Source organism: Geospiza fortis, unplaced genomic scaffold, assembly GCF_000277835.1.
Source record: "Geospiza fortis unplaced genomic scaffold, GeoFor_1.0 scaffold37, whole genome shotgun sequence".
NCBI lineage: Eukaryota > Metazoa > Chordata > Aves > Passeriformes > Thraupidae > Geospiza > Geospiza fortis.
In genome coordinates, this window is record NW_005054449.1 from 606,246 (window position 1) to 627,118 (window position 20,873).

The 20,873-nt window shown below is 38.9% G+C and overlaps 1 protein-coding gene across 3 annotated transcripts in view; it reads left to right on the plus strand.

Moving 5' to 3' along the window:
• The first annotated feature begins 750 nt into the window (after positions 1-750).
• PRKCZ (protein kinase C zeta) overlaps positions 751-20,873 on the plus strand; it is a 40,945-nt gene continuing 20,822 nt past the window's right edge. Inside the window, exons 1-5 of one of the 3 annotated variants that reach the window (XM_005427640.2) lie at positions 751-947; positions 4,589-4,710; positions 6,545-6,634; positions 7,012-7,062; positions 19,524-19,609. In XM_005427640.2, the coding sequence (XP_005427697.1) occupies positions 877-947; positions 4,589-4,710; positions 6,545-6,634; positions 7,012-7,062; positions 19,524-19,609 (420 nt within the window). In that variant the 5' untranslated portion in view covers positions 751-876. Of the gene's footprint in view, positions 948-4,588; positions 4,711-6,544; positions 6,635-7,011; positions 7,063-10,231; positions 10,469-10,618; positions 10,825-19,523; positions 19,610-20,873 lie in introns of those variants that run through there. The other 2 variants (XM_031062486.1, XM_031062485.1) reach the window with 2 other exon arrangements.

A 20,873-nucleotide genomic window follows, 5' to 3' on the forward strand; every position in this document is an offset into this window, starting at 1 on the left:
GAGCAGGTGGGAGCCCGGACGGTCCCGGTGGAGACCGCTCCGTCCGGGGAACTGCGGCGCCAGCTCGTCCCGAGCGACGGTGCCGCGTCCCGGTCGCTCCGCGCAGGCCGGGGCTGAGGGGGGACGGGATGGGAGGGAGGGGCCGCGTGTTCCCCTGAGCCCCCCGGGAGGGTCGGGTGGAGCTTTCGGGAGTCTCCGCTCCCCCGGGACCTGTGGCTTGCCCGGACAGCGTGGTTAGGGAGGTGTCTGGATACACACATTGGTGTGTGAGGTGGTGGTTTGGAATAAACAGGATGTTTGTCAAGCTCCAATCATAAAGGTATGCTGAATTGCCCCTCGGAGTTTCTCTGCTGCTTCTCTTGGGTAAATTTGTAGCTGATGGTAATTGACTACGATGTTTTATTTACAGAAAAAACTATTTTTAGTTACTTGTTTCTTTGGGAGGAAAAAGTAAGATGCTGTGTTGATGAAAAAGTTAAAACTTCTGTGGAGTATTTTAGCCAGGAGGGAGCTATTGGATGATTTTTAAGAAAACATCTTCAAATAATTGGGATATTTCTGTAAAGCTAAATTGTACAGGGCATTTTTAACCAATCTTATTTAATTTCTGTGCAGGTCAATGGTCTTACACATTTTCCTTTTGATTTTTTTGCTGTTCTATGTAAAGCTGTTTGTGTTTCTAAAATTTGACACAACTCATTTGTTTAGCAGTGTGTGTATATTCATCAATATTCTGGTTTTTTATCTGTGCAGCTGGATTGAGAATCATCTGGAGCAGAGACACATTTCACATGTGAAGCTCTTCACTTCAGAATCTGTCTTCAATCAACTTATTTCTGCATACTTATAATTTTATATCGCTGCTAAATACAGACCATGCCGAGCAGAATGGGCTCAAAAATTGATCTGAACAAAGACTTCATCAGAGTAAAAACACACTACAGTGGGTAAGTCAGTGTGTCCTTTCCTCTGTGTTGTGACCTGTCTATTTTTGAAGTGTATTGAGCAGGAGTTCGTGGTCTGACCTGGTGATAAAGTAACCAGGGCTTTGGTGGATTTGTAGTTAATGTCAGATCAGGCAGGTACACTTCTGAGCTATTAAAATACCAGTCAGACTCCTGCAGCGTGCTGATCAAGAAGAAAAGTTAATTTAATCTTTTCTCAGAAGGGGAGAAAATGTGCATAACTGACAAACCCACAGTTATTGTGGGTTGATGGATTATTGATTCCCATGGTCACAGGCAGGTTAGATCCATCTCCTGCCCCCACATGCAGTTATTACATGTTATCCTGTCTGTAATCACAATGTCATAGTCCCTTATGACTTCACTCAGTTGACAGTAGAAACAGGAAGGTTTTATTGCAGCAACATGAAATTTGAATTTTCAGGTATGTTTAATCTAATTGGCTTCCTGCCACTCTGAGGACCTTGTGAAATAATGTTGCTTTAGTCTCTCTGCCTTCCTTCAAGGCCTGAGTTTAAGGCATTTGAGGAGTTAAATATTTGGCCCAAGTAGATCCTAAAGTTGATTGGAAGTGTTTAGACTGAACTTGTTGGCATTTAATAAGTGGCTTAAGTGATCTTTTCTGATGTTTTACTGCTAAATGAGTAAATGTAGCTACCACTGGGCATGTTCTTACATTATGGTGTAGAAAAATGCTGGTTTGAGTTAAATGTGATGTACTTATGAAAGTCACTTGACGAATTTTATTGAAAAAAAAAGCTTTTGTTTTAAACTTACCTACTTACCAATGCCATGTAGTTTTGTAGTTTGAGGTGCTGAGTTTAGAGTTCTAGAGCAGTTGAGTTAATGTGGTAATGCAGTGGGAGAGCTCAGCTCTGTGAGGGAAGGCACTACAAGCACCAGTAGAACTGGGTGTAAATAATTTGGGGAGGCTTGCTGGCAGGTGGTGTTGGTATAAAGTGAAAGCAGTGTGTCTGTGGAACTTGTCTGTGCACAGCTGGGGGAGGTGATGATAATTGTGTCAATGTTAGAAGTCAAGTAATTATTATTACCATGTCTTACAATAAACTGCTGTAGTTTTTCCTGAAACACTACATTCAGTCTTTTGCATGAACTGTGAAATCTACAGAAGTCAGTTTACAAACAAGAGTTCCCAGCTCTGAATTTTGTTTTTGTTCTGCTGATCAAATTGTGTGAGGTAAAACTGACTCTTTTTTGGCATTGTAGCCTCTATAACTGATATCTCAGTATCTCCACTGCAGTACTGCACTCAGCTTTTGAACAAGTGTGACAGACTGCAGGAAATCATTGATGCTGGGCAACTTCAGAATCAGGGACTAACTGCTGAAATAAAATAATAGTACAGATGCCACGTTGAAATGCCTGTTAGAAATGTGAGCATGAGGAAGTTTAAGACATGTGAGTGTTGAGTGTATCTCTGGAGGCTGAGTATCTCAGGTATTCCTGTTTCTGGGTGTGACAGAGTTCCTAACATAGCACAGTAGAAATAACTGCCAGAGTAGATTACAAAAGAAAAACTAAGTAACTGCAATAATGAACCAAGAATTACACAACTTGCCTCTGATTTATACCTGGTTACTTGAAATCACTGGAGCAGAGCAGTGGTGCCGTCTGCTTTGCTGTGTGTTATCTTGGCTCTGAGAGATGACATGTTTGATTGTCACTGGAATTATTTCTCTTGCTGTAACCGATCATACAGAACTGACTGATCATTAGCTCTTCGTATTACTTTGTAGTGTCCAGTTTCAAATATATTTTTTAAAATGTCCTATGGGATTGTTTAGTGTTAAACAATGAATGGTTTTCGCTTCCCTGTGCCCTGATTGCCTGATGTGGCTGTAGAGATGTTAAGATTAAATACAGTAAGTCTCAAAGGAACATGGACATCATGAAGTTCATTAATTTACTTGTAGAATGACATCTGTTATAATTTTAACAATTCAAGGCTGATTAGTAGTTGCCAGTTTTATTTGGAGTTTATAGTGCGTGTAGTAGTGTTGTTTTACAGTGTATTTTCAGTTTTTGAATTTTATTTAGATACTTCTGAAAGTGTGATTGTCCATGGTTACCATAGATCTGCAGCTGCCTGATTTCATGAGTGGCTCATGGTGGCAGTGCATTAAATAATGAGCATTAAATAAATGCATCTGTTGGTGCCCTTGTCTTGGGGCAAGGCATTGTACCAGCCCTCAAACATTGCTGTGAGAACCAGTTTGGTCTCTTGCTTTCATAAATGCATAAAACATGACTTCTTTGACAGGGAAATGTTCTTAACTCAACCTCACCTGACAGCTCTCAGTGTTGTGGGTGATATGGATGTACAGGTTGGCAGGCAGCATATGTATTTCTCTTGCTGTTGCTGTTAGGGAGAATTATTAAGTTGCTGCTCTTTGAGAGCGCTACAAAGTATAGATTAAAGATACACTTGAAAAGGTAGCAGTGCTTTAATCTGAATTTGAAACAGTCCAGTTCTTTAAGATGATTGTTTTACAGCTTTGCTTATAGTAATTTTTCTCAGCAAAGGCAAAATGGCAAGTTATTAATGCTTGTCATTTAAAATGTAAGTTGTGGAGTTTAAGTTTCTTATTTCAGTGTAGTACTGTTCAACTGCTGGCTGTTGAACAGTAGGCAGAAAATGTTGTATAACATTTTTTCTAAAATGTCTTGCTCCATAGTATGGAAACAGGAAAATCATCTCAGTCATGTTGGACAACTTCTGATATATTTGCTGTATTACACTAAGACGGGAAAGAATTACACATGCCAGTAGCCATTAACTACAAAACAGTTTCCTAATTGTCCTCTGGAAAGTTTTGAAGGCAGTGGAATGATTTAAGTTCATCTCCTGTTTCTTTTTGCACTTGTTTATTAATTAATTTCTCAGAGTCAGTTATTTGAAAAATATTTAAAAGTAGTAAAAAGTCTTGTTTGTATCATCAGATTTTGTTTTGTGTAATCTTTTTTTCTTTTTCAGTATTTGACCTGCTTTGACAGGACTTGTGGACTTCCATTATATCAAAAGTTATTGTCACAAATTCTGGAGATAATGTATAGTTTACATAGAGAGTTCAGTACTGGGTTCATGTTCTCTAAACACTACCAAGGTAGAGTGCAAGATACAGAATTTGAGTAAGATTTTACCTGAATTTTCCTGTAATTACATCTTTTGAGAATTCACCTAATCAAAGCTTCATCTCAAACAATATAGTGGATGTGAGGTAAAGCCTCTGTTTTAAAGGATTTTACAATAATTGAGATTTTATTTATCTCCTGATGGAAGAAGCACCTGGATTAAAAAAAAAATTATTATGAAAGCTTCTGGTTTGTTTTTTAACAACACTTCAAGCTCTGATAATTATAATAAGGGAGCTTGGCTCACCCGAGTAAACATGCATTAAAGACGGGTAATTAACACATTTATTTCCTCCACACTGAAATATTTTTAAGTTAAGCACTGGGAGGTGTAATCCTGCTGGCACAGTGGGAGTGTTTTATATGAGGAATGCTCATTCTATATCATTCTGCAGCTTGCTGTCCATAGGTGGAACTGTTGGAATGTGCAGGTATTTTCTGATAAAAGCTGATGTTTTCATCTTCTGCAGGGACATCCTGATAACAAACTTGGATGCATCCATGAGCTATGCTGAGCTCTGTGATGAAGTGCACGAGATGTGTAACTTGCAGCAGGAACAGCCCATTACCCTCAAGTGGATTGATGATGAAGGTATTGGACTGAAATACTTCTCGGGGTTTGCTGTTCACTGTGGTGCAGAGAAGGGGCATCGAGGAACTTGTATAAACAAAAATCATACTGTGGAGTTTTTTGTTTCTAAATACCCAACTACAGAACCCTGTCCCAGAGCAGGAAGCTTGGAGAAATGAAACTTAAGACATCAGGGTTGATTGCAGTAGTGCCTGAATTCACTTCTACAGAAGCACCTTGTCAAAGCCAGGGCCTGCAGAACTAGAACTGAATACAGAAAGGTGGAAAAATACCAGACTGGTTTGACTAATAGTTTTAATGGTGTGTTTTGGTTTTTTAAATAGCTCTCTTAGCTGATAGTGTTGTTTGAGTAAATGGAATTTCAAAGTACTGACCTTGGAAGGAGGTAGCTGGTAGTCAAAGACAACTCAGCCCTTTTTAAGATACCAAGGACAAGTATTAATACTTCTAAATTTTACTCTTTATCTTTTGAATACTGAGAAGGACAGAGGCAACTGTACCAACCTCAGTTTAATAGTGGTGTAATAAGAAGTAACCTGATGAGAAGGACATGGAAGATAATTACATTGCCTGTGCTTAGCTGGTTGAACTGCATGCCTGCTAATAAAGGAAGATTATTGCAGGGAAGAAGAAAATCCCCTGAGTTTTGAGTTGGAGGATTCTAAGACAGGAGTTCTGTTGAATGTTTCTTGGTTGGGCTCTCTGTTGCATTGGCTTTTTGAAGTTTATGTAAATTAAAAAGAATTTATTTAGTCTCTGTTCCAAGTAAGTATTTTCCTCTAGTCTTGGTTAAATACCTGTACAACCTTTCTCTGATTCCTGGGTCTGAGTGGTTGAGTTTCAGCCAATCTGCTGTGTTGGCTGTTACTGATCCTCCTGGGTTTTGTGAGTTATCCTGTTTCTGCATGCAAGTGTTTCCACTTATTGCCACATGGAATTTAAGTTCATTTGACTGATTGCACAAACAGATGTTCTCTTTGAACTAACTAAAAGCAAACAATTGCCCATGGCTTAATGAATAAACAAAACCTACCAAGAGATGAAGAAAATAGATTTTCTGTTGGGCTTTTATAGTGCTTCTTTGTTTTTGACAAGATCCAAAAGGTTTGAACTATGAATAGCTCACTCCTGATAAAATCCTGTAAACATACAAGGAATATGCATTGTTGATTTGCAGTACAAATAATTCTTTTGTCTTTCATGTTGCATTATTGCTGCATTTATAGATCATCAACAGCAGTAGTCTACAAAGAGAGGTAGCTAGGCCTTGGATTCATAATTTTACAAAATAAGAACATTTTTTTAAAATAAGAAATTAAAGTTTAAATGTTGCTTGACACTGGTGTCATCGCTTGGCCTGGATATCATAAGGTCACCTGTCACCCGAGGTGTGCTGCAGGAAGGTGGCTGCTCCACAGAGGGACAGGGGTTCAGAGTGACACCCTTGCTCCTCTGCTGGCTCTCATTGTGACGTACTGTACTTTACGTGTGTCTGCTTAAGTGGATTTATGGATTAATTATCCAGTTTTAACAAAAATAACCCTCCCAAGGTAATGCTGATAATGTCACCACAAGCAGACATCAAGAAAATTGGGGGGGGGGTCTTTAGGCATATCTGTTCACTTTTATTCTCTTGTTATCCTATAGGATAGTTCTGTCTACTCAATTTTGATAAAATTGGAAGGAATAATTGTGTTTTTCCATTTTGGCTTTGATCAAAATGCCAGCTTAATATCAAGTGATTGAAAGAAAGGCAATACCTGCAACTGGTACATATTTTACTTATTGAAATTCTTCAGTGGTAAGTTTACCTGTGTGTTGCTTTTTTTGTTAGGTGACCCCTGTACCATCTCATCTCAGATGGAGCTGGAGGAAGCATTCCGTCTGTATTGTCAGAACAGAGACCAAGGGCTGATCATTCATGGCAAGTATTGCACAGCTCAGGAACCCCTCCCTGTGTGTCTGATAATCCCAACAGCTGCTGCAGTGGCAGCTTGGAGTGACTCCCTTGCCTGTCAAGTGTCCTTTGTGTAGCTCTGCCCTGGGGTTTGATGCTGAGGAAGGAACTGGAGCTCAAAGCAGAAACTGCGGGAGGCTTTGAGTTCAGCACTGCACAGATCTGTTCATGCTTTACTCCAGCATCAGCTCCTGCCAGTCTAGAACCAAATTTTAATTGTATCATTTCTCATGTAGAATTATTTAAAGGCTTCCAAAAACTGTTTGTATGTAAATATATTCAGAAATCAAGGAGAAAGTACTACTGAGAATCTTTTACCTTAAAATCTAATGTTTTTCTTGTAGTTTTCCCAAGTACTCCAGAGAAACCCGGCATGCCTTGTCCAGGAGAAGATCGTGAGTACTAAAATGTTCTCCAATTCTAGCTAAACTTTTTTTTTGGTCACATGAAAAAGAAATATTAAAGGATTTTCATAATCTAGTGCTACATATGTGTGTTTGTTTTGTTTTCTTAAAAGAATGCAGAATATTTTACATTTTGTCAACAGACAAATTGCATAAATCAGTGTTGTAGCAGTGTCTTAATGTTTCTGAGGATTAATGCTGGTTTTTGTTGTTGATACATTTGGAGGAAGAGACAACAGGATTTTAGATGCCTATTTGAATGTAGGCCTTTGCTTTTTTTGTGGTTCTTTTGGTTTTTTAACTTTCAGGGAAAAGAAATGATGTGCTGAAGAGGGAGATACAGCCATTTTAATAAAAAGGTTATTAATCTCTATAAAAATAATCCTGTGAGAGGTAGATAAACCTCCAGAGGAAGGACACATAATTGATATGGTTTACCTGTATTTATAATAACCTGAACTACACAGGGATAAAAGGATTAAATAGCTGTATAGTCAGTTCTCATTACAGAGGGATGGCATCAGGACTTTAGTTCATATCTTGGTAAATGTTAAGGAAAGGAATGGGAATAATTGGGTGCCAGAGGTACCAGACGATGCTTGGCTGCTCACAGGAGTATTAAAAAAAGCTAACTGAGGAATTTGAAGGACCTTTGCTCTTCTCTTTGAGAAATATGAGGGGAGATAAAACTAATTGCTGATAAGAACAAGTAATACATACTAGGAAAAAAGTACTTGGTTGATCAGGATTTACACTGACAGACTGGCTAAAGAGGAGTAGTGCAGTGGTAATAGTTGTGAATGCTATTTTTAATCAGAGAAATTATGCTAATATGCTAATAAGTTCTCTATTGAGAACTTCCATGAGGATGGAGAGAGGTGAAATAAATACCAAAAAGTTAGAGTTCAAGTATGATTTTCTACGTTTAACTACATCTAACTACAGTAGATGAAAGGTTGACTGTAAAAACCAGGTAAGTTTTCATGTCAATTAGGTTATTAAAATTGTCTTTTAAAAAAGAAAAAAAGAAAGTAAACGTACAACATTAATTCCTCTATTTTTCTGAACAAGGACGGCAGATAAAGGCTCTTCTACTATGATTAGGAGAGTTAAAGAAATTATCCTTGAGACACCTAATTTAATGAACTCATTAAAGGTGTAGATATTCTAATAGGAAAGTTTTTTGTGTTAATTTGTTCGAAGTTGGAGTTCTCTCAAGCCACGAGATGAGCTGCAGAGAGCACAGCTGAGTGTGGCTCAGCTGACCTGGTTATTGTGTCTGTAGGGTATTTCTCCCTGTATGGTTTTACAGGTCACGTTGAATCGCACTCAGATTGTTTAAAAATCCTGTTTAGTTGGATGTGCTTGAGAAGGGATCTCTGGTCAGGTTTCTCATGGTTTCATGAATTCATTTGATGGACATTACCTCTTTGCATCTGTGGGGCCTGCATGGAAATTGGGCCTAGTGACCTAGGTATAACTATTTTTTGCAACAGAGCTGTTAAATTGTATTTAAATTGTAATTTAGCCTAGACTAATCCATTGAGTATTGCTGCTTGTTAGCCAAAGGCCCACAACAAACATCTGCATTGCACTTGGGCTGTAAGGGAATGTTACTGGTGTTGGTAATACAGTTTATTTAAGGAACTATTTATTTTGTCAGGACTGAAATATTTGCTTTGCTTCAGAAAATATTAATTCTGTTTCAATTTCTTATTTAGTCTTTATCACTGTAGTTATATTCATAGTAAATCCCTTTAAAAGTGAGAATATTATGTAATATATGGATATGTTTTCTGGAGCATCATGTTTACACTATAAAGGAGATTGTGTTTGCCTCAGGTTTTTTCCAGAGACAAATAAACAGTGAAGTAGTTGGTCTATCCAAAATGAGCTTCTACTTAAATTACCAGTTCTAAGTGTGGATTGCTGGTTTGTTACAGAACTACAGACAGTTTGAAATGGAGCTTTTAAATAAAACTATTCAATTGTGAAATAATGGCATTTCCAATCTGTTGCTCATATGTCTCCATGTTAGGTCATGGACTGGCTCTTTCCAGTAGTTTGTGGTCTTCTGAAGTGCAACTCTCTATTTCTGTAGGATTGTAGGGTTTTTCTTTCCAGCTCCTTCAGAACAATAATACTTTGGAAGAAGAGTGCAGGAATACAGACTGGATGGTTTGCATTTATGTTGAAATTTAATAATAGAGTTGCTACCTATCCTCACCTCTGTTAAATTGATATGGTTTTGAGATTGTACCAGCCAGCAAAGCTTGAAATAAAAGCTGTAATGCATTAATGAAATAAACCACATGCCTAGTATTTCAATTCCATTTGCATGACTTAAGGAAAGTTATTTCTGTGCTTGAAGAACCTTTGTTCTTATATTGATGTGGTGCTGTCTGTGAGACAGAATTTGCACAGTCTCCAGCATCTGCATTTGTATTGTCTCTGTATTTCTTTGCTGCTGAATTTCTGTGCTGTTGTTGGAGCCAGCCCCAGCTCGCAGTGTGAGTGCACAGCTGTGGTTCCAGGCAGCCCCTCTCCCTGAGCTGGCAGTGCTGCTGGGAGGTGACAAACATCTCCCATCCCTTCCCAGACACTGAATGTGACCATCTCCCATCAGCCTTGCTGAAACATCTCCCATCCCTTCCCAGACATGAATGTGACCTCTCCCGGGCATTCCCAGCATCTGCTGGACTGGAGCCTTGGGTGCTCGATCAGTGTTTCCTGATAAAGATGGCAGACTTTTAGACCAGTCCTGCATTTCACTTTTACTTTCTCAGTGGATGAGCAGATTTTTCAGGATGGAATAAACAAGGTTGTTTCAGAGGCGTTCGGTGTGTTCTCTGCTGTGCCTTGAGGTGCCAGCGCTCCTGACAGCGCGTGTGGATCCCAGCAGCTGATTGGCAGCTTTATAACTTAGTTATTGGAGTCTCAGCTTATTTACCCTGACAGATCTTGATCTGATTTATCACTCTTGGTGCTGCAGTGCATTGTGTAACGCAGCACGTCCAGCTGAACAATTCCCATCGATTTGTAGCACTTCTCTAACGGAATTGCCGGCTTTATCAGAGAAATACTTGTTTTGGTGACATCAGCTCCTTGACATCCATGCCATGTTTTAGTTGTGCCTCAGCTGCTAGCTACAGCCTCTCAAGGGAGCCAGTACCACCCGTGCCTGGATACATGAGGCAGAGATGTGAAAGGGAGAGACGGGGGTAACCAGTCTTCCATTAAATATTTGCTCTTAATGTTCGAGCTGATCCTGCCTATTGTCCTTGGTGTCTAATGGTATTCACACAGCGGCATCCGTGGAATAAAGGGAAAATGTTTCATTTCATACCTACTACATTGTAAAGAATTCCATGCTGAAGAGGCTAAAGAATAAAACCCAGTGAGTAATGCATGCCTTTTTCTGTAGATTTTGTGTCATCATTGTGGTTGCTGTTGTGAGCGGCGGGCACTGACGCGGGCTGTGTGTACGTGTGCTGCAGGAGAGAGGAGAACTCAGCATTTTGGTTATGGTACAGTCGCTGTGCCTGCCACCCTCCTTTGCAGCCATGGATTGTTACAAATGCAGCCTCTGTGCGTAGGGATGTGGCTGAGAGACCTCCTGGAAATACTGATAAAATTGCATTGAAAGGACTCCTGGGGAATGTATTTTAGGAGGAGAGGAACGGAAGAGTGAGTGATGCTGCTGCTGCTAATATTGGAGATTAATGAAGGAAATGTATCCCAAAAACCCTGACGGTATGTGCTCAGGGCCTGTTTATTGTAGGATTGCTGATGTAAAGGCTAACCATTTAGGAGCATCATTTTCTGAGGCCTTTTTGTTGAATTCTGCTTAGTGGATTGTCATAGATGGCTGTTTTTAATTGTGAAATACTTGTTTTGAATTAAGGGTTACTTAGTTTCTAATATTGTCAGAACGAACTGTGCTAGTTCACTTCTGCTTTACAAATAGATCTGTGTATTTAATATTAAAATTCATCTTGGGTTTGGATAGCTAGTGCCAGCAAATTTTAGGGTTGTTTTCCTGTTGGCTTCATTAAATAGGAGAATGCAGACTATGAAACCTTTAAATTAATTACCAGAAGAGAATGAATACGTTTTAAATGTTTTAGCACTTATTATGTTAGTGTGATAGTTTTTATTATCTAATATTTCTGGCTGATTTTGCTGCTTTATTTTTTTGGTAATGATTACACTGTGTTGTGCATGTCTCCTGTGCTCTTTGTTTATCTGCTCAGTATTTTAGCATTAGGTGTTTGGACTTCATTTTCCCCCCAAGCCATCTTTCTTGAAAATTTCATCATAGACTTGAGTAAAGGAATCATAGTAACCTAATTGTTGTTTTGGGCTTTTTATTTTAGGTATAGATATTTGGTTTTGCCTTCTGTCCTGCCTGATACTGTGAAATAGCTTTAGAAGGTTTCTTGCTGGAGTAGTGTGGCCTGTAAATATTTTTCTAGCTCATAAGGCAGGTTTTTCCCTTCATTTGTTACTGTATTGGCAGCAGTGATTAGGTTATTCAGAGCACGTGAACCAATTTAATCCCCCAATGAAGAAAAGAACTATTGCCACCATAGAGACTGTTCTGAAGATGCAGATTGGATTGCACTGGATAATTAGGCAATTTTGAAACTGCTAGTAACCCTCTCCTGGATTTTAGTAATTGAACTGGGGGGGAGGGAGGGACTGTACTATTTTAATGTAAGATATTTTTGCTTGGGATTTAAAAATAGCTGTGTCATAGTTTCTCAAGAATACCTGAAATCTCTTCCTCTGTCTTAACTGCACCACGTTTGTGTCATATGTGACATATTTGAGAAAGAGACAGATTGTGAGGCAGCATAAGTTACTGAGAACAGAATTGTAGTTAAAGGTCTGGTTTGCTTATAATAATGTCATAATTTTTAATTCTAAATAATCTTAACAATTTTCTTAGCTAGGAAACATCCAATGAAGAATAAAGGGCTGGATCTTGCTTTTTATAATTCAGGCATAAAATGATAAAGCACAAGTCTGATTGTGGGATTTGAGATCTGCTCTTAATTAAAGGTGCTGGGTGTCTTAACAGATATCTGTGTTACAATTTATAAACTGTAGACTAAAACTACAGCGAACTAAGGACTGCATGGGCTCATTTTTAAGATGTCATAGCAAATAATCTGTTCTTTTTTCTTTATTCCACTTTCCCTCTCCTAGCTGTTACTCAGGATGTAGTATATTAAATGCAGAAAGGATGTCACCTGGTTTCAGAAAGATTCCCTTTGATGTAATGTCTGGTTCCTCTCCCTGTGTTATGTCTCATATCTTCATATAAATTGGTAAATCCACTCTTGATATTCAAGCACTTGGGTAACTAAATGGGCAAGGGCATGGTGAAGCTTTTTGATTTTGCTGGAATTAGTGAATATTTGTGGGCCTGCTAAACCCCACTTAGGCCTGTGTGTTTCAGTAGCTTGGAAGGGCTGTTTAATATGTAACCTCCTCATTTATACAGCCAAGGTTAATGATGTATTATTGTACTTGGGTTCTGTGTAATACTTTTGGAAATGAGTTGCTCTATGCAAGTTCTGATTTTTTATGTTGAACTGAGCCACAGCATCCACAGCAGAGGCCTGCAGGGCAGGTATATGGGCTCTTAGCATTGATCTCCTGGATTTTGGAGTTGCTGTGAGAAACCAGATTGTGTGTGAGATTGTGCTGCTCATTTGGGGTGCAGAGCACCAGGAGCAAACCTTGGGAGGCTCTGATGTAGTTGTAGACTCTGAGGGCTTGCAGTAGTACAGGTCTGGGGGGTAAATAAAACAAAAAGCAGCAAATGTGAGGCTTGCTGACAGGGTGGCTCCCAGGAGAGGCTCGGGGAGCCCTGAGCACTGTCAGACAGAGAAGGGTGAGCAGACTGTGCAGTTCATCCTGGAGCCACATGGGGAAGGAGCTGCCATGGGAGTGGAAAAAGGCAAAACTGATCTTCTCAATATTGACCAGAAAGTGCCTCATTTGTAACTTGAGTTCCATTGCTGTTTCTCCTGCATCTCTTAGGGCTTGTCCTTGAATTGTTAGCTGGGGATGTGTTTTAAAGAAAACCAGAAGCTATTTCAGTGCAGTACTCCAGGATTTCAGTATGGCCTTTATTTTTACAATAAATTACTACTACTGCTAATTCTATGCTTCTTCCAATAATTTAGATTCTTTTCTAGTGCTCTTCAGTAAAGCAGTGCAGGTGCCCTGTAACGGGCACAAGACTCCCTCTTCTTTACTCTGTCAACTCTGATATAAAGTTACTGAACTATAATTTCAATTTCATTCCAAGCACACGTTCTGGAAAATTTTGGTAGTTCTGTGATGATCAGCTTCATGTGCAGTAGCACTTTGCAGTACAAGTAGATTTGTCCTGGTAACTCTGAAATGAGGGGGGAATGGTTGGATGGGACAGGTCACAGCCAGTGGAAAGTTTCAGTGCATGGAGACAAGACTAGGACTTCAACTTAGATAAAGACAATTGATGAAATATGCTAAAATTTAAAAATCATGTTTGGCATAAGTTAAATCAGTTAACCATTTTCTAAAGGACAAGAAGCCAGGGAAATGGGACTCTTCAAGCAAAGTCTTCTACAATGTTTTCTCAGGGATTTGTCCCTAGCTAGCTTTTTATTTTTCCTTTGACCTTTTCAATAGACATGTCATAATTTGCTTTTTAAGGTAAAAAAAAGACTAGGTGAAAACTAGATCTGACCAAGTTTTAACTGATGACACTTGAACAATGTGGATTCAGTTGCTTCTGATTGCTGTCTCACTCAGTCACAAGAACTGGACTTCTCCTCCCTTTCAGTTACCCACAGGTATGAACTACAATGCTCAAAGGATGAACATTTTCTTGGAAATTTCTGTGAGCTGTCAGGTCTAGGGTAAAACTCCCAGCAAGTCTCAAATGATGCAGCCTGCTGATGAGGTGCAGCAGAACCAAATTCCTGCAGCAAACTTCATTAGGTTGCTCCTCACTTTTTTGGTTGCTTTCTTCAGTGATTCCAGGGTGTATAAAAGAAAGAGACTTTCTGTTATCAGGCTTTTCTTTATATTAGAAATTATTGTTTCATGGATGTACTAAGACATAGAGGTTTGTATAAGAACAAAACAGTGGCCTGAAAGTGGATGCAGATACTACAGATTACTTACATGTTCAGAACTTCATTTTGCTGTGCTTCAGTCCTAAGTTAGCTAAATTAAGGAATTAAATATTTTAAGTAAGTACTGGGTCAGTACTCTTTCAGCTTGATCAAACATTTTAATGCAGCTCCTAAATGATGCTAATAGAACATGAAATTCACTTTTCACTGCAGTAAATCTTTTAATGAAAGTGATTTTTATTTTGGGAGAATTAATGATGCAGTCATCAAAAGAAGCCTTTGGACTTACTATTAACCATGCAATGCAAGTTTGGTTTTGGGGTTTGTGTGACCACTGACTTTGTAACCAGATCAGCCAACTGCACATCATGAAAGGCTGTGAATTGAAAATTGCTTAGAGGGCCCAGTTAGAGAAGGGAAAATGTGAACCTTTTTTCTTTCCTAAACAAAAATATTCATCACCTTCAGAACCATGGACTCACCACCAGTTGTCTTCTGGTCCTTTTCATAACATTCTTTCAAATTAAAACAGCAAATAGAGCAGCAGTTTTTCCTGTGTCTGAGCCAGCCTTGCAAACAGCAGAAGTGTCAGCACAAGAGGCTGAGGAGGGAAGGACATCAGCAGGTTGTGGTCACTGATGTACCCAAAGATGAACCAGGACATGGTCACTGCCTGGACTTAGTGACCATTTCTTGAGTAACACTTGGTATATTTTGTTATTTTCCAGTACATCTGATAAGTTGCACATAAAATCAGACTTGTGAGTCAGAGGTTTGCTCCAAATGAGCTGTTAGCACTGCTGTGTTTGTGGCATTGTCTCTGGAGGTGTCACTTTGTCACCTTGCAGTGCCACAGAGCCATTTTAGCAGCAGGATTTGAAGGTGAACATCCAAGAGCTGAGGCATGGGGAGCTCTGGGGTGTGTGCAGTGCAGGTGGGACTCAGCTGCCCCTTCCAAGGCACTGGGGAAGGATGTTCACCCAGCTGTGCTGCACTAAATGCTGCTGCTCTGTGGGACATTTGTTTCCTTGTTGGTTCTCCACTGATCCTGTAATTCCTTGGTCATTGTTGCTGTCTTAACTGTGCTTTTTCTTCACAACTTCGTAGTTAATTTTAGTGTCTGTTGGAAAAGAAAAGGATGGGGAGATGGTTTCCCAAGTGCTAAACAGCCTTAAATTGAATTTTTAAAGCTATCTTCTGGCCATTTAATATTTTGCAATAACTGCAAGGGGTCAAAGCATTTAATACCTCCATATTGTTAAGGATACTCTTTTCATTTTCCAACTTCAATTGTATGCAGCAGCTTATTCATAATAAAAAGAAGGGCCACTTAACATCCAATGTATGTCTTAAAATTGCTTTCTGAGGCATGTAAATTGTTTCAATGTACCTATTTGTAGGAAATTAAATAACAGATGTCAAGCAATGTACTATCAAAGTGTACTTTGGAATTTAGTCTCCCAAAAAGTGTGTTCTACTTTTATATGTAATTTCTTTATCAAGTCCAGTCTATTTGAAATGCCAGTATCAATTTCCCCCTTGTAATTCATGAGTTGGTTTTGAAAGAATGCTCACTTGTGTGCTCAGCACAACATTAAAAGAACAAAACAAAAACTGGGCATTCTGGTAGTGTCCAGCTGGCAGGCTGGGTAATTGGCCTGTAAACAAGTTGTATTAATCTCTGAGAAGTGATTTGCAGCAATAGCAAATTACCTCTGTGCTCAGGATAGGAGCAGATTTCATTAGGGCTGGATCACATAAAAACCAACTTTGGAATTGTATTTGGAAGTCCAAATGAAGAGGGAGTAATTTTTGTGGCCATCTTACTGCCCTTCATTGGTGGAAACCAACTGTGTTGTCATTTGGACAGGAATTGTGCCTCCTCCTATTTTCCCCTGCTTTTCCAAGTTACATTTTTCAGCACCAAGTTCTCATCCTTTCTGTGAAGTTCTGCAGACCTCATTATGGTGTTGGGGAGTATCTTCTGTGGATAAATTAATTTGGAATTAACACTGAACAGTAGACACTGCTTGTCAATTTATATCCACAGTTAAATTTTATGTGTTCATGTTTTTCCTTAGAACTTTTTTCTGCAGTATTTTTTAAAAGACGAGGAAAGAAGCCCAAACCCAGTCCTAGAAAATGTCACTGGAAAGCCAATATCAAATCTATTTGCTGGGTTTCCTGTGCTTCACTGTTAGTGATGTAGTTGCACAGTTTGACAACAGAGGGAAGAATTGCACAGCAGCAGCTGTCAGTTGTTCCCCACTGCTTTTGAGGTAGAGGCAGCTGGTTAATTTTATTTTGAGTACTTTTATTTCCCTTGTACTCTTACTTTGAAAAAGCCTGTGTTTCTTTTCTTTCAATTTTCCAATCTTGGAAGTACATAAAGTTCTGCACCTTCATTCTATTTAAAATATATATTTGTGTTTCCCAATTAAAAATTGTTATCCCTGCTAAGAGCTTAAAATATACTTGATTTTTTTTATCTAAACGTTTTCAGATACAAAATGAGGGTTTGAAAGAGTTTTTTTTTGGTTAGGCAATGTCTTGTATTTAGCATTAATCATCAGAAAAGATTACTTTGTTTAATTAGGAGTATATCTCCATCAGACTGCAAGCAGCCAACTAGAACTCCTTAATGAGTTAACTGATGTGTGCTGTGAAACAAATTAAAAAATAGCCCTTTTCAATAAGCTCAGTAATTAAATAATCAGACTTTTGTGATGGCATTCCTCCTTCTAGGTAGCTGGGATCAATCCTGTAAGAATTTGGTTTTATTCTTGCTCACCAGTAATCACAGAATCCATTCCTTGTTTTATTTTGAAGTGTTCTAGAAACGTGTTCCTGAAAATGTTGTTTGGGTTCATTTTGCCATGTGAAGGGATGAGATGCAAAGTCAGATGAGAGCTTTGTTCACACAACATTGACAATAAATTGTTTCTTAACTCAAGGTATGCACTTACTGCCATTTTATGAATCTGATTATTGTTCAAGGTGGTTTCTTTGATCTGGTAGAGCTCTAGCTGGGACTTGTAACTGATAATGCTTCAAAATAACAATGATCTTGAAAACCCAAACTCCTTTTTTAACCTGGCATTATCCTTGGGGGAGTTTCTGGGAAGGATGCCCCCTTCCATAAGGTTCCTGCCTGCTCAGTTTTCCAGGGGTTGGGGTCTTGGCAGCACAATCCTGTGGGGGCATCAGCCACTTGTCCTGGTTTTGGATCCTCAGTGAGCAAGAGGGTTTTATTCTGTCATAGAAATTTAATCCTAATGTGTAGTAATAATAGAATGTGTGCTATAAAGGTGTGCCTTGCAGGATTGCTGTTTTCTCATTTTTTGGAGCCAGGGAATAGGAAATAGGGATTGATTTACCTCAGCCCCTGCACTGAACCATGGCAGTCCTGGGGATCAATTGTAGGAGTTCCCACTTTTTAAAGCTGGTCTATATTAAGCTCAGTTTTTGTTAGACTGTTGCCTTACAAGTACATGGTATAAAACCCTGCCTTTGATTTAATATTTATCATTAATTAGGGAGGTGACTTGCTCCTCTATTTACAGACTTCATCAGCACAAGCTGCTCGTTAACTTATCATTCACTTAATATTCCTCATGTCAGTGATAAGCTAATGTTCAGATCACAGATGTATTACATTGCCTCCATATGGTGCTTTGTCTAATGAATTAATTAACTATTTTGGAAAAAAAATCTTTGTGGAGATTTTTTCCTCTTGGTGAAAAGTCACCCTAGAAATGATGGAAGGGTTTTCCATTGGTGTTTGTGCTTGAGCATATTTTAGTTAAAAACTTGCAGTCATTTTCCTAGGTTGTCATTTTAATTTTCTTTGCACTTGAGAAGGATTTGCTTAAAGGTTGATATTGGCAGGTTTTGAAGAGTTATTTGAGTCAAATGGCCAAATCCAGTGTCCATCTCTGTTCCAGTAGCTGTATCTTTGCCACTTTTGATGTGCAGTCTTTAAGCTGCTTTGAGAAGCTGCTTGGTTTTCTTTTTCCAAATTGTTAACAATTAGTTTAATAGTGCAGTATCTGTTTCAAATGCTTGCACAGTAAACATTTGCACATGCAAATAGAGTAGGTATGAATGTTTGGGGATTTGGCACTGTAGATATGTGGAATCACAGAAACTTCAATGCTTCCTTTGGAAGGACAAAAATAGAGGATCTAAAATCAGACCCAGAATTGCAGCCAGTGTTCACACATTGTGTGTTAGGAGCCTGTGAGTTTTGGCTTGCTCAGTGTAATGTTAAAATAATTTCTTGACAAAGAAACTTTTTACTACTTGCATTATCATTTGACACAGAAAGTATTTGTGTTTTTCTATTTTAAAAAAGTCTTCATTTTTGATGAAGTGTGAATGTTTGAAACTTGAAAGTAACATTAAAGATGAAAATCTAAGATGCTTTTTCATTGATTCCTGAGGATTATAAATGTACAGTCTGCTTCATTCTGACAAAGTATCAATAATAAATCAAGTCTGTCAGAGTCTTTATCCCTCCTGTACCCCACAGAACCCACCTGTACCAGCTGTGGGAAGCTGCTGACCCTGGTGCTGTGCAGGGATTGGCTGGGTCACCCCTACAGCTGTGAGCAGCTCTGAAAGGGCCCCCTGTGGCACAACATTTAATATTAAATATCAAACTCTCTAATTAGCCATTCACACAGAAGCTGCTCATCTGCATTTAAACAGCCACAACAGAAGTAACTTGGAGTAGATGCTGGGTTTGGCTTAAACAGATTAAATGTAACAAATCATTTGGAATATATTAAAAATAATCATAGACCTGCACTTGACCTGCCTGAACAAAAGAAATATTTACTGTCGAGGTAAAGATGAAGTCAAATGATGTAACTCTGCAGACCTATAACATGTTGAATGTTGCATGTGTGAGGTGTTATCAGTACCAAACACTCACGCTATCAGTACCAGCCATCCTTTGTGCGTGGCCATGGAAGGTGCCAGGGCAGAGCAGCAGCGCCATTTCCCCGAGGAGCTGCTCCTTTAACAGCTCTGTCCCTCTCACCTGAGCCAGAGCACGGAGCTGTAACGGGATTATGATCATGTGAGGGAAAAGAGACAGGGCTGGAGGGAAGGGAGAGGCAGCGGTGAAAGCACATCCTGCCCCAGCCGTCACTCACGGCCGCCTTAAAAAAATCCAAATCCCCAGGGATTGTGGCTGTGCGTTGATATTTAGGAAAGCAAGATTGTTCTGAGTCACAACTTGCTTACCCTGCTGTGTGTGGTGCTGCTGGGCTGCCATGCTGCTGCTTTACACCTTTCTGGTTTCTTCCCTAGAATCCATCTACCGCCGGGGAGCCCGAAGATGGAGGAAGCTGTACCGAGTCAATGGGCATTTGTTTCAGGCCAAACGTTTTAACAGAGTGAGTACTGTTGCATGAAACGTTGGGGTTTGCTCATGTTCTGTGCTCATTGTTTGCCTCAGTCTGTGCTTTTTCTGTGTTGGAGTGTTGGAAAGAAAGGAAAAGCAGGATGCCTGTTGATGAGACATTTCGGGCTCTGCGGTGTTATTCGAGTCGTAACGAGCAGGCAAAACTTGGCAGTGTTTGAATTTGAGTTAATACAGGATTGGTGGAAATGATTTCTTTTTAAAGTCTAAAATACTGTGTTTGTGACTGTTTAAGCTGATACATCCTTGGAGCAGCTTCTCCTCTCTCCACTCCTGTGATTTTGGTTGCTTGTTAGCAAAATCTTTTACCTTCAGAACACTTTGCCATCCATAAAAGTTACAGCTGCTGATGTGAGCTTTAACTGTTTAGTATCTGGGGTACTACACAATCTAAGAATTTTAGAAAGATTTTTTATTGAGCTAAAATACAGCTGCACTTAGAGAGCCTGATTTAATCCACATAAGCAAGTGAATGTGGCTTTAAGGCTGAGACACCTCCTTCACTTATCCCATTATGCCAAAGTATTGCAGCATATATATAAATGTACTTGGGGGAATTCCACACAAAACTGACTGCACTCAGAAGAGTTAACTCTTTCATTCAGCAGGGACACTTTTTCTAATAATTGAAATAAGAGTTTTTCCTAAAATTTCCCACCTCAAAAATGCACTGAAATAAGGAAAAGCCCCTTAAAACTCAGCATTTTATCATTAAATATATTAAAATATCATATATATATAGATGTATATATGAATTATCACATGAATTTGTATAATGTACTACAGGAATAAAATATTTTAATTTATAGTATGAAAGTATACTTTTAATGTTTATTTGCTACATAATAACAACATATTTCCTTTGAAACTCTACGAATGCATACTGCCACATTAATAATCCATAATATTATAGATAATGATGTTTTATTTGCAATGAGGTAAGTAGTGAATATACTCAGAAATTTTGATAGCTCATTAGGATGTCACAATCCTAAACAAGACTGCTTTTATACCTGCATACAAGTGACATCACACAGAGCCAGAACACAAATCACATCCAGCTGAAGTTAGTAAACAGGTTGCCATAAACTGTAAAATGTGACATGAAAATGGATACATTAATGGGAAATTATGGTCATGTCTGTATTACTGAATTCAATACCAAATTTCAGTGTTGATGGAATTTTTAAGGCTGGAGTATTGCCTTAAGGATTTTTTCCTGTTTCAAAGTAAGGATA